The 16,671-nt window shown below is 37.2% G+C and overlaps 2 protein-coding genes across 10 annotated transcripts; both read right to left on the reverse strand.

Annotated features, from left to right (window-relative positions):
• Window positions 1–1,817: 1,817 nt before the first annotated feature.
• LOC132840621 (myosin heavy chain, fast skeletal muscle-like) lies at window positions 1,818–11,703 on the reverse strand. 9 transcript variants are annotated; one of them, XM_060862408.1, is made up of 39 exons: window positions 11,497–11,703; window positions 11,262–11,405; window positions 10,951–11,107; window positions 10,820–10,847; window positions 10,621–10,729; window positions 10,381–10,473; window positions 10,205–10,268; window positions 10,024–10,122; window positions 9,838–9,941; window positions 9,624–9,762; window positions 9,358–9,476; window positions 9,122–9,271; window positions 8,844–9,014; window positions 8,441–8,741; window positions 8,284–8,348; window positions 8,112–8,199; window positions 7,889–8,006; window positions 7,676–7,799; window positions 7,445–7,581; window positions 7,001–7,256; window positions 6,639–6,881; window positions 6,361–6,537; window positions 6,128–6,273; window positions 5,935–6,025; window positions 5,368–5,757; window positions 5,148–5,274; window positions 4,864–4,982; window positions 4,562–4,758; window positions 4,300–4,483; window positions 4,028–4,193; window positions 3,801–3,925; window positions 3,375–3,683; window positions 3,070–3,273; window positions 2,861–2,986; window positions 2,605–2,775; window positions 2,369–2,473; window positions 2,188–2,283; window positions 1,942–2,073; window positions 1,818–1,838 (listed from the first exon to the last, which is right to left on the reverse strand). In XM_060862408.1, exons 1-39 carry the CDS (start codon window positions 11,701–11,703, stop codon window positions 1,818–1,820), a joined length of 5,802 nt encoding a protein of 1,933 aa, XP_060718391.1. The 9 variants fall into 9 exon arrangements, with proteins under 9 accessions (XP_060718391.1, XP_060718395.1, XP_060718389.1 ...); XM_060862412.1 differs by lacking the exon at window positions 1,818–1,838 and having other exon boundaries at window positions 1,924–2,073; window positions 8,284–8,346; window positions 8,448–8,741; window positions 11,509–11,703; XM_060862406.1 differs by lacking the exon at window positions 1,818–1,838 and having other exon boundaries at window positions 1,924–2,073; window positions 11,509–11,703.
• A 3,244-nt stretch (window positions 11,704–14,947) lies between these two features.
• Window positions 14,948–16,546, reverse strand: hspb15 (heat shock protein, alpha-crystallin-related, b15). Its single transcript, XM_060862928.1, has 3 exons — window positions 15,595–16,546; window positions 15,379–15,442; window positions 14,948–15,152 (listed from the first exon to the last, which is right to left on the reverse strand). The coding sequence occupies exons 1-3, from the start codon at window positions 15,941–15,943 to the stop codon at window positions 15,008–15,010; spliced, it is 558 nt and encodes a 185-aa protein (XP_060718911.1). The 5' UTR covers window positions 15,944–16,546; the 3' UTR covers window positions 14,948–15,007.
• Window positions 16,547–16,671: the final 125 nt, after the last annotated feature.

A 16,671-nucleotide genomic window follows, 5' to 3' on the forward strand; every position in this document is an offset into this window, starting at 1 on the left:
TGCATGTTACAAAGGGTACAAAACTTCTGTAAATGACAAAATTATGTCTGGTATAGAAGAACTATAACTCAAAATCTGCTCATATAAATACATAATTCAATGCATGCCAAACAGTTGATGGGCAAATTTAATTTTAAATCATTTCAAAGTGTTTATTAATATATCTTGTTTAAGAAGAAATAATACACTGATGTTTGATGTATCTGAGCTGGAGATTAGCGTGTTCATCCTGAGATACTTTTGCCTCATGCACATATACCTATAGGCTAAAGGTATTTGGACTCTCCAAGAGTTTAGCGTAAGCAGTCATCAACAACAATCTGGAAATCTGCCATTTTTTCTGACAGAACATGTGTAAAAGACATTTAAGTTCAGTTCATAAATTAAATATTATAGGTCAGGCCCTGAAACTTTTTGTTGTCATTAAGCCATTTTGTTACAACAAATGCTTAGGATTTTTTAGGAAGATTTTACAGTTTATAAAGATTTTAAATAGCAGGCACACTTGGTAGTTGAATGGACCCCAGGATTAACTGATTCAACTGACTGACCCTTGAATGAGTGGCATGAAACCCACTGGCCAGAATGAAACCAGTGCAGCCACATTGGTGGGATTTATGTGCACCAGTGCATTTTTCAATACAATACCAAAATAGCATAATACTGCTATCTTTATACTTCACTAATGGGATGTGCACATTAAAACCTTTACCTCTTTCCTTAATGCATAGCACTAATCATTATGTCCAAAGAGTTGCATTTATTATTTCATCATATGTTGATCACCTGCAAAGTTTAATCTTTTTTTTATGGTGGTTTAGGTATAGGGCCTTCTTTATTGTGAAACAACCTTCAAGGCCATGGCCATTTGGGACTCTAATGAGTTTGGTTAATAATAGGCCCAGTCAACACACTACCATGCATGTAGGTTGTTTACTTTAACAATTAAACAGGCTAATGGATGTCTCACAAAAGATGCCATGTTGGAGATTATTGGCTCAATGTCTACAGCAATGGGCTTAAGCCTGAGATGCAGTTGTATTAGTATGTCCAAAATACAATGTACAATAGAGCTCGTACAGTTTTGCAACCAATCATCCACTGCAACTTTGCTAGTCGGTTGACAGGAAGAAACTCTGTGCTGTGTTCTATTTAGGGATGGCATGGAGGTGCCAATAATTTCAGTAAAAAGGTTGCATTTTTTTTTAAATTGCATTATTTTTTGCAAATTGCATTATTTAGAAATGCTTAAAAACATTAATGAAAATACCTTAAGTCTAATGATGAGTAAAATTAAAACTATAGAATCTCCACTGGTTTTAGGGTCAATGTGCAGTTCATTGCATTGATTAATTCGTTTTCTGTTTTGCTCATTGTCTTTATAGCAATTTAAAGACAGGCATATAGCCATCCAATGTAAATGACTATGGCTTATCACCACAAATAGTAATCATCCTAGCCTATGACTGCTGCTAGTTTTAACCAAATTTAATCCATTTGGCATGGATTCTAATTTTATTTCTGAGATAATTGTAGTCTTAAGACATTATCTGGCATACAGTAAGGGTCTTTTGCAGATATTTAAATGTAAAACTTGTGAACATTATAAGCTATCAATTTAACATCCCATTTGGGACTTTCCACTGTCATCTGTTGGTTAGCATACAATTGTCTTACTTTGAGAAGTTTGGCACACTTTATGTCACAACCGACTATTATTGCAGGTATTTTAGAAATAAAAGATACAAGTATAGTTTCTTGCATAACACCTTTATTCAAAGTTACTTTCCACAAATAAAACATTACAAAGTTGTTGATTACTCTGCTGATTCTTTGCCCTAAAACACAAAAAAGAGTGATTACAGCATGTATAGTAATTTTATTGGTTTTATTAGCTATTAAAAATAACGTAAATATTTCTTATTATTTAAAAAAATTTACCTTTCCAGCATCACGACTCTTAGCACGGAGCTTGTTGACTTGAGACTCAGAAATGTCAGCACGCTCTTCAGCCTCCTCCAGATCATGCTGCACCTTCCTAAGCTTGGACAGGTGGGCATTGGCCTGTTCCTCCTGAATATAAAGAATTGTTACAGATTAAATGCTTCTTGGTATTTTAGGAATGACTCCTAATTAAGGCCTTAACTAGGCCTTCCTAATTAATATGTATAGGCAGATTTATCTCACCGCCTCCTCAGACTGCCTCTTGTAGGCCTTGACCTTTAGCTGCAGCTTATCAACCAGATCTTGCAGCCTGGTAATATTCTTCTTGTCCTCCTCAGTCTAAAATGACAAAATATTTTATTAGTTTTGTTTTATTAGTTTACATTTAGTGAGTAATTATTTATTATACACACTTTATACATACTTGGTAGGTGAGCTCCTTCACTCTCCTCTCATATTTGCGGACACCCTTAACAGCCTCGACTCCACGTCTCTGTTCAGTATCAACTTCATTCTCCAGCTCACGTACCTGGGAGAATCCACAGACAAAACATTGAGACATTCCTTGCAACATGAATTCTGTTCTGTATCCGAAATGGGGCACTGGAATATGAAAACCTTGCAAAGCTTTTGAGTTAAAAAATAGCCTTCAAGTCATACCCTGGACTCCAGTTTCTGGAGTTGTTTCTTTCCTCCCTTCATGGCCAGATTCTCAGCCTCATCCAGGCGGTGCTGGAGGTCCTTGACTGTAACCTCCAGGTTTTTCTTCATCCTTTCCAGATGAGCACTAGTGTCCTGCTCCTTCTTCAATTCCTCAGCCATCATTGCAGCCTATTGTAATATTGCAAGATTATTTTTCTACCTGATGCTTTACAACTGATTAGCAATATGTAATATAAATTGTACCAATACACACATCTGTGATAGCTTTCTTGGCCTTCTCCTCTGCATTTCTTGCTTCCTGCACAGTGTCCTCAACCTCACTCTGGACTTGAACAAGATCAGCCTCCAGCTTCTTCTTAGTGTTCAGCAGACTTGTGTTCTGCAGAGAAAATACGTAAGAAATTATTATCCTTTCTTACCAGTCATACATATTTTAAAGAAACAAGTTGATTTAAAAAATACCTGAGAGTGCAGCAAGCCAACACGCTCACTAGCATCAATCAGCTCCTGTTCTGCCACTTTGCGGCATCTCTCTGTCTGTTCAAGGGCAGCTCTTAGCTCCTCAATCTCAGCCAGCATAAGAGTGTTTCTGCGCTCCACCATGGCTACTTGCTCTTTCATGTCCTCTTGTCCTCTCAAAGCATCATCAAGGTGCAGTTGGGCATCCTGAAAGCAAAAACAAATATATATAAAATATTTTTAAAAGCTTCATTTATAGATCATCGGACACATGTGGAACACTGAATTGTACGAATTTGATATCACACCTTGAGTTGTCCCTGGACATTCCTCAGCTGTTTCTGTGCCTCAGAAGCTTGGCGATTGGCATGGCTGAGCTGAATTTCCATCTCATTGAGATCTCCCTCCATCTTCTTCTTAATTCTCAGAGCATCATTCCTGCTCCTAACCTCAGAATCCAGAGTACTCTGCATTGACTCAATCACCCTCTGGCTGTTCCTCTTGATTTGCTCAATCTCTTCATCCTTCTCAGCAAGCTTCCTGTCAATCTCACTCTTAACCTGGTTAAGCTCAAGCTGGACACGGAGAATCTTTGACTCTTCATGCTCCAGTGTGCCCTGTGAATACATTGAAATAGAAGTAAAACATAATCAGTTTTAGGGTGAAAAACAATTTGCTGACAAAAAATCTTGAATTGGTATCAATTGTCGTCATGTGTGCTATTATCTGTCTACCTCAGCCTCCTCCAGAGCAGTCTGGATCTCAGCCTTCTCAGTCTCTATTGTCTTCTTGGCCTTCTCAAGCTCATGGATGCTCTTTCCAGTTTCACCAATTTGTTCAGTCAGGTCTGAGATCTCCTCTGTTCACAAATTGTTCAACAATTGTAAATACAGATTGTGGGCACAACTAAGATAAAAAAAACATGTTAAGTGTCAATGAAATAGTTCAGCGTGTGACATACGCTGCAGATTCTTGTTCTCCCTCTTGAGTGTTTCGAGTTGGTCAAGAGCTTCCTCATAAGAGTTCTTCATCTTGAACAACTCAGTGCTCAGACCACGGGCCTCCTTTTGGGCTCCCTCCAGTTCAGCCTGACCCTCCTCATATTTCTGCTTCCATTCTGCAAGGACCTTTAAGACAGAAGCAACACAGATTTTGTAAAATCTTGTATGAAGACACCAAACAGAAATGTAAAACTTATTAATTACATCTCAGTAAATAAATTAGACAGATTACCTTATCAAAGTTCCTCTGCTTCTTGTCAAGGTTGGCAGCCAAGGAATTGGCTCTTTCCACATCAATCATGAGATCCTCCACCTCACCCTGAAGTCTCTGCTTGGTCTTTTCCAGAGAGGCACACTTGGAGTTCACAGCCTCAATTTGTTCCTCAGCCTCCTGCAGACGCTGTGTCAACTTCTTCCTGTTAAGCATTCAATTTTGTTTTAGATATGATTTTGTACTGTTTTTTCAGTATCATGAAGTTTTGTCTTGGACATACTTGGCTTCCTCAAGTTCCTCAGTGCGCTGGATAGCATCAGTTTCATATTTATTTCTCCACTGAGCAACTTCGCTGTTGGCCTTAGACATTCCACGTTGTAATTCAGCCTTTGCCTCCTGCTCCTCCTCAAACTGCTCCCTGAGGAGATCACAATCATGACGGGCAGACTGCAAACCATGGGCCAGGGCATTCTTTGCCTGTGGGAAAGAAGTATAGGTTGTTTACTATTCCTTCATAAATACATATCACCTGTGTGTCACCCTTAATGTATATGATGTGATAGAATTTCATTAAACATTTACCTTAACCTCCTCCTCCATCTGTCTCTTGAGCTCCTCAATTTGCTGAGTGAATGCTTGCTTGCCTCTTGCCAGCTGGGAAATCAAAGCTTCCTTCTCTTCCAGTTGACGTGAAAACTCACCTGTTTGATTGCAGATTAGATGTTAAACTAAAGCAAGTCTTGTAGAGAAATGGTGGTAGTGTCTTCAGTTGATAATGTGATAAAAGGCTAATTTCAGTGCATATAAGGATTTGTTATTTTACTCTAATTTACAACATATTACAGAGAGACATGAAGGTTTCTTACCATTTTCAGTTTGTAGTCTTGCTTTTTGAACACTGATGTCATTAACCTGGCGTGCATTCTCATCGTTCTTGGTCTTGACCTCACTCAGTTGGTCCTCAAGGGTACGGCACATCTTTTCAAGATTTGCCTATAAAAAATTTGTTTTAGTTAATTGAACTGGAATAATCTGTAACCTTGACAATTATTACATACTGAATGAACATTAAATATTATTTTCAACCTTAGCTTTAGCAACAGCTTCCATGTTGCTGGAAAGATCATCAATCTCCATTTTGTATTCACTCTTCTCCTTTTCAAGTTTCTGCTTGACTCTCTGCAGGTTGTCAATTTGTTCTCCCAGCTCTGCCACGCTGTCAGCCTGCTTTTTGCGGAGGGCAGCAGCAGTTGCTTCATGCTGCAAAGTGGCTTCTTCAAGATCACGACGCAGTTTCTGGAACTCAGCTTCTCGCTTCTTGTTCATCTCAATCTGAGCTGCAGTTGCTCCACCAGCCTCCTCAAGTCTCTCACTGATCTCCTCAAGTTCTCTGGAGAGATCAGATCTCTGCTTCTCAACCTTGGCACGAGCAGCACGCTCAGCCTCAATCTCTTCTTCCAGCTCCTCAATACGGGCCTATTATTGAAAGAAGACGGCACATTTGTGAAGAACTGTATAATTAAGTAGAGGTACTTTATACACACCTTGTCAGCACACTTTCATTTGGATCTGTATCACCAAGATGCCAACTATGAGTTCTCAATTGATTTTACTATTATACGCAATAAAGTATGAAAGAAAATCTTTAAATACCTGAAGCTCCTTGATCTTCTTCTGATGCTGAGCACCAAGAGATTGTTCATCCTCAATCTTGCTAAGAAGCTGGCTTATTTCAAAGTCTTTCCTGAGAGAATTGAACAATAACATTTTTCAACATACAAGATAGAAAGATAGATTTATTTATTTCAAATGAGTTGATGGACTTTCTGATTTGCTATATACTTACTTTTTCAGCTTCTCCTCAGACTGCTGCTTGTCATTCTCAAGGTCCATGATGGATTCCTGAGCCAGTTTCAAGTCACCCTCAAGCTTTCTCTTAGCTCTCTCTAGATCCATGCGGAGTTTCTTCTCTTGCTCAAGAGAACCTTCCAGCTGTGAATACAAAATATTTCTTTAGGTAACTTCTGCGGAATCACCTTTTTAGCAAGCACTTTTGCAATTCTGTATCACGTTGCTCACATCATCCACTTGCTGTTCAAGCTTAGTCTTAGATTTTGTTAAAGTGTTGACTTTGTCCTCCTCTGCCTGAAGATCATCAAGGGTCTGCTGATGTGCCTCTTGGAGGGCCTTCTTCTCTTTTGTGAGTTTGGCAATGCTCTCATCTTGAGTTGTCATCTCTTCTGTGAGGTTCTTAACCTGCATTTGTGAGAACACAATTACTTTATTTGTAGAAAATTGATTAATTAGATAAACAGTGGCAATAGTTATTTTTTTGCTGTCTGTAACAAAGTAAAGACCTTATTTTCTGTGGCATGTTTCTCCTTTTCCACTTTAGCCAAGGTGAGCTCCAAGTCATCAATGTCCTTCTTCAGCTCAGAGCACTCGTCCTCCAGCTTCCTCTTCTTTGCGGTCAGCTCAGCATTGATCTCCTCCTCATCTTCCAGTCTCTCAGTTGTCTCTTTGAGTTTAGCTTCAAGCTGGATTTTGCTCTTAATCAGACCCTCACATCTCTCCTCAGCATCTGAGAGATTCTCAGATTCCTATTTATAGTGCAAGAAAGGCTCATAGTAGATAAACTAACAATTTGGAAGTAAAATGAACGTAGACATTGAACTGATATTTTATATTCATAACTAAATTTACTTAATGAAATTCTTACAGATGCAACTTGAAGTTGCAGGTCATTCTTCTCTTGAAGCAGTGCCACCATCTTTTCTTCAAGCTCCTTCTTTTTGGCCTCAGCCTTGGCAAGATCTTCCTTGCATTTTGTGAAGTCCTCTTTCATGGTGGCCAGCTCCTTCTCAGTTTCAGCACTCTTCAGAAGAGGCTTGATCTTGTAGTACACCTTCATCCATGGCCAATGTTTAACATTCATAAATGAGCGGATGTTGTACTGTATGGTGTCAATGGCCGACCTTTGAGAATAGAAATGGTTTCTTGTCTACATTTTGTCTGAATTCATATCTTATTTAAATGTTATTGTTATCGACATAAATAAAAAAAATTGGCAAATAATAAAATTTTAATGAACAGATATACATTGATGAACATATATTTACATTCCTAGTTTAAAACAGTTTCTGGTGACAACGTTATAAAATACCTCCTCTCCATCATCTTCACAAACTCTCTTCTCATGAGGTAACCACGGCAAAGAGCCTGAGTCATTGTGACCAGAGAAGCCAGTTTTTCATCTCGCATCTCTTCAAGAACACCCAGCAAACCAGCTTTGAAGAACACCTGGAATAAATGGCAGGATTTATATTATTTGGACCTCAATTTACTTTACATCTACAGAGAAAAAGAGAATATTAAGAGCTTTTTTCATATTCACCTTAGTGTGTCCAAATCTATACTGGTCATGGTCAATGTCGATGGATCCCAGAAGTTTCTCACAGGCCTTCTTGTTATCAATAAACTGGCCTTCAGGAATAACACTGGCATTCAGCACTTTGTATCTGTAAGAATATATAAGTATTTATCTCAACAATTTAAGACAAGAAAAAAATATATATAGACACAAATAATATTATGGAGTTTTTTGTACCTTTGCTTGAAGTCTCCATAGAGGATTCTGCTGGGGAATCCCTTTCTGCAGATTCTTATACCCTCCAGCACACCGTTACATCTTAGCTGGTGGATAACCAGAAAGTTCTCCATAAGACCTGATAAAGACCAGAAGAGAAGTCATTCATGGTGTAATGAAGTCAACAGAATTTTTTGTTTGCACGGCTCACAGTGAGTCTACTGAGAATTCTTTCAAAATTTACCTGGAGTCTTAGATTCATTTGGAATCAGGCAACGCACAAAGTGAGGATGGGTGCTCCTCAAGTTGGTCATCAACTTGCCCAGGTTCTCCTGTGTAGTAAACCTATTATTTATACAGTACTTGCATCTAAAATATAATTGCATTGATCATAATGAACTGTAAGTGTAACAAACCCTGAACTGTGAGGACACAGTCTGCATGGAACCACCCTTCTTCTTGCCTCCCTTCTTTCCAGTCTCTGGATATTTTAAAAATTATAATCACAATTACATTCTTAAGCATAAAACTAAATAATTAGTGTAAGTATGCCTTTTAAATAAATGAAAGTACCCTCAACAACAGGTGGGTAAAGGGTAGCAAGCAGTTTAACAGAAGACTTCTGGTACAGCTGCACAACAGATTCATTCAGTGGGTCCTTGTTCTTGTCCAGCCAGCCAGATATGTTGTAGTCCACAGTACCAGCATAGTGAACCAGGGAGAAGTGGGCCTCAGCTTTGCCTTTGGCAGGTCTGGGTTTCTGGAAAGCGTTGCACTTGCCAAGATGCTGATCATACAGCTTGTTCTTGAAGCTGGTGTCAGTAGCTTTGGGGAACATGCACTCTTCTTCCAGGATGGAGAAGATGCCCATTGGCTGTTACAATAAAGAAGTTTTGAATACAATAGAATTAGTTTTGAGGATACTTTGCAGAAGTTGCAAATGTACAAAGCATAATGACCTTCATGGATACCACACCTTCTCAATAAGTTCAATGCAAGCAGCCAAGTCCATGCCGAAGTCAATGAACTCCCAAACAATGCCCTCCTTCTTGTACTCCTCTTGCTCCAGGACAAACATGTGGTGGTTGAAGAACTGTTGAAGTTTCTCATTGGTGAAGTTGATGCACAACTGCTCCATGCTGTTAAACTGAAAAGATGGAAGAGGACACTCTGTAGGTATTCAATATGATTCAAACAAATTTTTAGGTAAACACAAACACAAACATATCACACAAACACAAACATATCACATACATCAAAGATTTCAAATCCAGCAATGTCCAGCACACCAATGAAGAACTGTCTGGCTTGTTTGGTGTCCAACATCTGGTTGATGCGTATGACCATCCACAAGAACATCCTTTCATAGATGGATTTGGCCAGTGCGCTCACAGAGTTATATACCTGTAAGTACAGATGTTTATCAGTTTCATTTAACTTCTTTATAATGTGCCTGATTTACAAAATGCTCTTTACTGTGGATTACATACCTGTGGTACAGTCTGTCCCTTTGTCACAAATTCATTTCCAACTTTCACTCTGGGGTAGCACAAGGCCTTTAGCATATCCGCTGAGTTCAAACCCAGAAGGTAGGCGACTTTGTCAGCCTCTGTTAATAGTAGCAAATTTACACGTTATACATACACCTTAATATAAACAAGACAAAAAGAATATGCCTAAGATTTTGTGGGTTTTGAATCACAGAACCAGAGCATTCATGCTTGAGACAATTATAAAAATTAAAGATGAGTCTTACCCTCTGTGCCATCAGGCTCAGCCTGCTCCTCACGCTGCTTCTGCTTGAACTTCATGTTACCATGATGAAGCACAGCTCCAGTGAATTTGTAGATGCTCATTTTCTCTTCATTACTGAAGCCCAGGATGTCAATAGCAGTCTGTAAACGAATGACAGTTGTTAAAGCCATAAGGATTTATAAAGTACTCCAATACAATTAGCAAGAATCCCTTACATCTGTGGCAATCAGTTCCTCTTTATCATTAATGCTTGGCACTGTGATCTGACCCTGACTGCACATGGGGAAGTCATAGGGGTTGGTAGTTATGAGTGTCATTTCTGTGGAGCAAGGACAGAGGTTAAAACAAAATTTTGGCTAGTGTAAGCTGTGCAAAGTGTAAATGTATATTATATTCTTTACCAATCAGCTCAGGCTTTTCATTAGTCATCATCTGGTAAAAGATGTGGTATCCTCTCTCATCAGAAAGCTGGAATGTTACTCTAGACTTCTCCAGCAGATCTGTTAGGACAAAGTGGCATGTTATAAACAAAAGCTAGGCTAGTAAAACTAGCGTCAGTGGTGTAACATGTAGTCAACTTACATGTCTCAATGTCAGCACTAGACAGTTTGCCAGATGTGCCAAAATGAATTCTGATAAATTTACCCTGGTTAAAAAACAAATAATTCAGTGTCAGTTTCATCAGAAATGATACAACCAACAGCAATTTATATAATCGTTTTGCTGAAATATGTTGCGCTGAATAGAATTAAACTTACAAAACGAGAAGAGTTGTCATTTCTCACAGTCTTAGCATTACCATAGGCCTCAAGCAGAGGATTGGCTGCAATGATCTGGTCTTCAAGAGATCCCTGAAACATTCATTTTAATTGTAATGAATGGTTTGTTTGTTTTTTTTACGACATTTCATTTCAAGTAGGTAGAGAAAGAATTTAAAACCCAAAAACCCCGGCCTTAAAAAATAGTGCCCTGAAGACCAAATGGAGTTTGGTTCATACCTGCATTTTGCTGGAAGATTCCTTCTTCTTGTCACCATGCATTGCAACTGTGGCAAAGTACTGGATGACACGTTTGGTGTTCACAGTCTTTCCAGCACCAGATTCTCCACTGGTTTAGATGAGATAAAAATGATTACTAACATTAAAATAAGAATTCTAATAATTTTTTGTATGTACTTATGTAATAAAAGGTACTTACGTAATCAGAACAGACTGGTTCTCCCTATCTGTGAGATAAAAATCAGATTCAATTTTATTGATAAATTTTAATTTAAAAAGTAGGAAAATTTCATAATAAATTTAATATTTGCATGGTTAAATGTGTCTTACCAGTAAGCATAAACTGATAGGCATTGTCAGACACAGAGAAGATGTGAGGTGGAGCTTCCATGCGCTTTTTGCCTCTGTAGGCAGCCACCACTTCTGCATCATATACTGGGAGCCACTTGTAGGGGTTCACAGTAGCACAGAAAAGTCCAGAGTAGGTCTGAAGTAGATATGACAGGGAAGAATACATACAGTACAAGAGTTACTATAGAAATTATGCAATCCTATCTGGTATCCCTTTGTATCACTCGAACTTTCAAAGTTTATAGTAAGAAATCATCTCTTTTTTAGTGTTGTACTATTGTTTATCTTACGTAGATCATCCATGCTGCGTAACGCTCTTTGAGGTTATACAACACAGAGGCTTCATTGAGGTGGGTCATCATGGCCATGTCCTCAATCTTATCAAACTTAGGAGGATTCATGGGGTAGACATCATCCTCCTTAACCGTTCTTGTCTGTAAGATAATCAAATAATGCACATTTAGTGTGAATGACCTGTGTATAATATTATGAGTTAGTGATTCGATTTTCAGCTTCAATTCTTACCTCCTTGTTCACAAGCAATTCAACAGTGACTTTGCCACCTTCTCTGCTCTTGATTGTACCCTTAAGGTACAGCTCTTTGTCATCAGCTACATAGCAGGCTGCCTTTGCATCAAAGGGCATGTTTTGTGCCTCAATTCTCTCCTTCTCTGGCTTACGGAGGTAAATGGCAGCCTTGCCGTAAGCGGCCATCTCTGCGTCTGTGCTCATGGTGGCGGCTCACTTCAAGGAAATTATATGATAATTTTTTTCAAGATGATGAAAAAAACATAATACAATATGCATTTTGTAGAGCGCATTAGTTTAATCTGGAATGTTATGTGTGTTGTATTCTCTTATCAGTAAGACAAAAACTGACTGAGTTTTTAAATTACCTTTCTCTGCTCCCAAGGGTGAAGAATTGTCTAATTAACCTATAAGATAAAATATAAATTATAATAACAATGATACATCAATCATAATTAAAAACTTAAAAATAAAGACTGTTAAAGGGTAATGTAATATAATGTATAATGTAATAGAATTCAGCCCAATTCAACTCAAGCTTGTTACTTGACACAAGTAACAAACAAAAACACTAAAGAATATACATATATTCACAGTAAATGTTTAAGCATCATGGTGTGTTAAATATGAGGTAGGTGTGAAATATGAGGTCAAAATGTAAGTAATGGAAAAGAAATGTAGATTAAAGTGTAAGTGCACAGTCTGAGGTGACTGTGTACAAATATTTGCAATGTCAGGTTTGTTGATTTTAGCAGATTATTTGGGTGTCTATATGTTTAAATTGAGTATAAATGAAAATGCATCTCACCACACTCAAGGACTTGACTGGTCTTCACTGCAGTCTCCCTGTGAGACTTACAGCTGCTTATATTGGAATGATTTGGCCAGCTAAGCAAAAGTTATATATGGTCAAGTCACACTAATATGGCTTAGTCAAGAAACAGTAGATGCTGTTATCTATAGCTGTTTTCTTCTGGTTATATTTAAATAGTCATTTGGTTGTTTTTCTGAAAGGTTTTCCACCTCAAAAGTATACATATTAATCTTTGTTAAAGATATTTGTCCACATACACTTAAGCAATATATTGGATTTAAAATTATATATATATATATATAATCTAATATATTATGTAAGCATTAAGTATTACAGCCCTTTTTTATTGTTTATAAACATAAGACCATGTTTATTTCTCTCTTTTTGCATGCCTAAAAATACTGACAATAAATTCTGCATCCCATAGTCTAAATCCAATGCTTTGAGAGTTTTCAGTATTTAGATAAATTACATGCTAAGTGATATCTCTACTAATTTGCATGTGTATTCCTTACATTCTTTGTGATATTATTTCTTTACTACTTCATTTTCTAGGATTCACTGCGATTTCCTTGGATATAAAGGGTTTAATGTGAGATTTTCGGCAGACACCAGCTTCAGCTGTGAAGGATGCCGTAAATCTTTTGATCATGTCCCTTGCCCATTCCATACATGGTGAGAGTGAGGCACCCTGCAGTTGAAAGCATTCTCAGTATTGCACATCTCTCCCATTACAGAACTAGCCTTGTCATGTAACTGAAGAAGCTCTTGATTTTATTTTTGGAAGTTGCATACAACGATATACTTTTTTTTCCCTAACTTATGTTTTTCAGAAATATTATGTTCAATATGCACTGAGTATCTAAATAAACCATAATTTTCCAAATAGAATTAGTCAATTAAAAGGAGTCATATTATCAGGACACAATAATAACAACCCAACCACAGACCTGCTCCTCACATATGGACATAGATATATTTAGATACCACTGTTTGTAGAAGTTTGAATTAATTACATTTATAGAATATCTTATTTTTCATAAGAACATATCATAGCTCTAAAATGATAATGAAGTGGAATTTGAGTTTTGATAAATGTTTAACAGTATTCTTACATTACAGAGAAATTATCAGCTGCCTAAAAATGTACTTGTTATATTCTATTGCTGTATGTTGAAATATACTGTGCAAAGCTCCTCAAGGTAATATTTAAAATACATGTCAAATTACCAAAATAGCCTGTCAATAATAATTAAGTATGTATGTAAGGTTAAACCACCAGCCCATGTGTCTGATCATCCAGATATGGAAGTAAAAATGGAGGAAAAGTTGGGTTTTATAATTAGCTGTGGCACAACATGCTACATAAGCATTTTGGTTTGTCAACCAGTTGGTTAGCAGGGTTCTCATAAGAAGCTTTTTTACAAGCAGTGCCTTTGGTTAAAAAAAAAAAAAAGATTCAAAGGCCCACACTTCATTTAGTTTACATTTAGACTTGTGGTGTTTCAAGCTGCATACCATTATCAGTTATTTAACTTTGACATGAACAGGGAAATACCCTGAGTAAGTTTTATCTTTGCATTTGTTTTGTAAGGAACTTACAACTGGATTTACAGCAAAATAATTTATTAGTACAGTATGTGCATGTGTATGGTATTATTGATTATTGAAGATTTGGCTAAAGCAGCCTGGCCATGAGTATTAGTCCTGTGAAGAGATATGGTCGAAACAGGGTTTATTAATTCTGCAAAGAGCTGAGCAGCTGTGGTTTTATGTTTTTTGGTTACAACCCAGGTTGTTGCCCAAACGTCCCTTTCAGAAAGCTTCCTCTTGCATTGAGACACACACAAACAATTTGTTCTGTTCTGAACTCTGATATGTATCCCATTATGTTGTGTGGATTTCAATATTTTAACTACAGCTGTACTATTACTCTGCAAATTCAAACTCTGCTCTTATTTATGGAATGTGAAATCAGTGAAGACTGGCCACCAGGTTGTGCATATTTAGTCTTGAATCCTCCAACACTACAATGGCCAGTGTTTCTGTTTCATTGTCCAACCCCTGTACATAATATATAAAAAATAGTAGTACACTTTTTGATTGTTGAAGTTAGTCATGGATTCACTTTTAAGCTTGGTAGAATCCTGACCCCTGCTGGTCAATGCAGTCATTTTGCCATTTGCCAGAGAGGGTGGCTGAAAAGCTGCACTGAATTGTTTTAGATGACTGTATTACAAACATATTTTAGTATTCTAAATCTGTATTAAATAATATTTTTATTATTTGAATATTTTACAATGACGAGATGACCAAATCCAGCTGCAAATACAATGATAAAAAGTGGGAAACATCAATGTACATACTAGTGTACGCAACTACTGAAAAATTTAGTTGTTGTGATATTACTTGTGATTATTAAGTCAAAGTGCAGTAGGGCTGTAAAGGTAAGAGAAAAAAATATTTTATTTTATAGAAGTTTATAAGTGCATGCCAAACTATTATGAACTGCACAATAGCTGCTGGTGCTTTTGTTGTCACTTAAATCCAAACAAATAATTCAATATCTTCTAATAAAGTTCATTTATTAAAGAAAACACAATTAAAAAAAAAGTGAATATATTGTTTGTTACAGTGAATAAAGTAACAAAATTTGAATTGACCGAAATTTTCAGTTAAAAGTTGAAAGTGATTTTAATGTTTTTCCTTCATCTGTATTGGGATAGCAGTCTCCTTGGGACAACTGTTGGAAGAAACACCAACAGGCACCTCAACTAATAGAACCCCTTCTGGAGAAAATGAAAAGTTCATCTTTTGAGGATCAACCTCTGCAGGCAACCTGTCACAAGAAAAGCAAGTTAATCAATCTACTGACTATGAAACTATGAAAATGCTATGAAATTACTAATACATTGGAGTATATTTTACATTCAGTATTTTATTTATTTGTATTTTTTTTGTTTTCTTTCCCAAGTACAATAAAAAAAGGTGATAATCAGACACTGCCAAGTAACCATTAAGCATAATTTATTGGAAATTACATAAAATTATATGCTTAATCTTACTTGTAATTCCTTGTAAAACTCCTCGAAATGGTCCCATGGTCCTTATGTATTTCTTGATGCTCACCTTTGGATAAAAAAATTCATTTAAATAGCCACCTAAACTAAGCTAAACATTGAAATCAGTTTATTGAATAAGAGATTATTTCCATACATATTCAATACAAGAGCCACAATGCCTTCAGGATTTCTTGAAAAGGTGAAGATTACAAGACATACCTGCTATTTCCAAGTAGGCCTCATTGATTTTGACACGAATTTCCTCTTGACAAAAATGACTAACATCTAAAGAGATTCTCCAGGTCTTACTGTCACAAGCGTCATCTGAAAATTGTTGTCCATCTCTAGATGAAGGTGAGACTTCTGGACAAGCAGGGGTTACCAAAGGAAATGACAGAAATCCAGGGCAGGTCGAGGTTTCCAGTGTTTTTCTGGCTATGTTTAGCCAGTTACCATAATCTGACTCAAGGAGAAAAGGTGGTCCCCGGCACTGATCTAAAATACTTGCCTTCGGCCAGTCCTGGATTGAATCCCAGCTACCGTTCCGACTGAATAGGGGACGAGGCATTTTAAAAATCAACTGGATAAAGCTGTTGGTTTAGTCTGATTTTACAGTATAGCTAGATCTATAGCAGAAAGTTAAGCTAATGATTTTTGTAGGATTATCATCTTGCCTAACTCCTCCATAACATGCTCTATTTATACTGTGGCTGCCTGTTTCACCCTTTCAAAACACCTCACACCAAAACCCAAGCATCAACAAATGGGTGAGGTAAAGTTTTCACTATGATGCTACAGTCTGACATACCCACAGCAACGCAATCCTTCCCATATTAATAGCGCTGAAGGGATAATGGCAAATTCTTGGCAGATGACAATAGATACTCTGGTGATGGTGTTCTCTTAATGGCCTCTGCAATCTAGTCACATATTAGTGTTCTTTAACTCACCATAGTAACTGCAAAGTACCCTAGCTGGCTGGGAATGATTTGTGCCCTGTGTGTGTGAAAAGGAATTCAGTTCCCTTGTAAACAACATTAAGAGCCAAAAACAGGCTGCACAGAAAAATGACAAGATACCTAGAACCTATTTTGCAGTTGTTCCATAATATTTAATGTAACTACAGTACAACAATTCATTGGCAGTTTACTGTCCAGGACATGCCGTTGTTAGAACATTTATTTTGCTACATTAGCACCTGACCTGCTTTATTTTCTTACTTATAATTTGGGCAACCATACCTACTGTAGTACCACAAGTACTCCAAAAAGTAAATGCTGTTTTGAAAAGCAGTAC

This window comes from Tachysurus vachellii, chromosome 26 (assembly GCF_030014155.1).
Source record: "Tachysurus vachellii isolate PV-2020 chromosome 26, HZAU_Pvac_v1, whole genome shotgun sequence".
NCBI classification, from domain to species: Eukaryota; Metazoa; Chordata; class Actinopteri; order Siluriformes; family Bagridae; genus Tachysurus; species Tachysurus vachellii.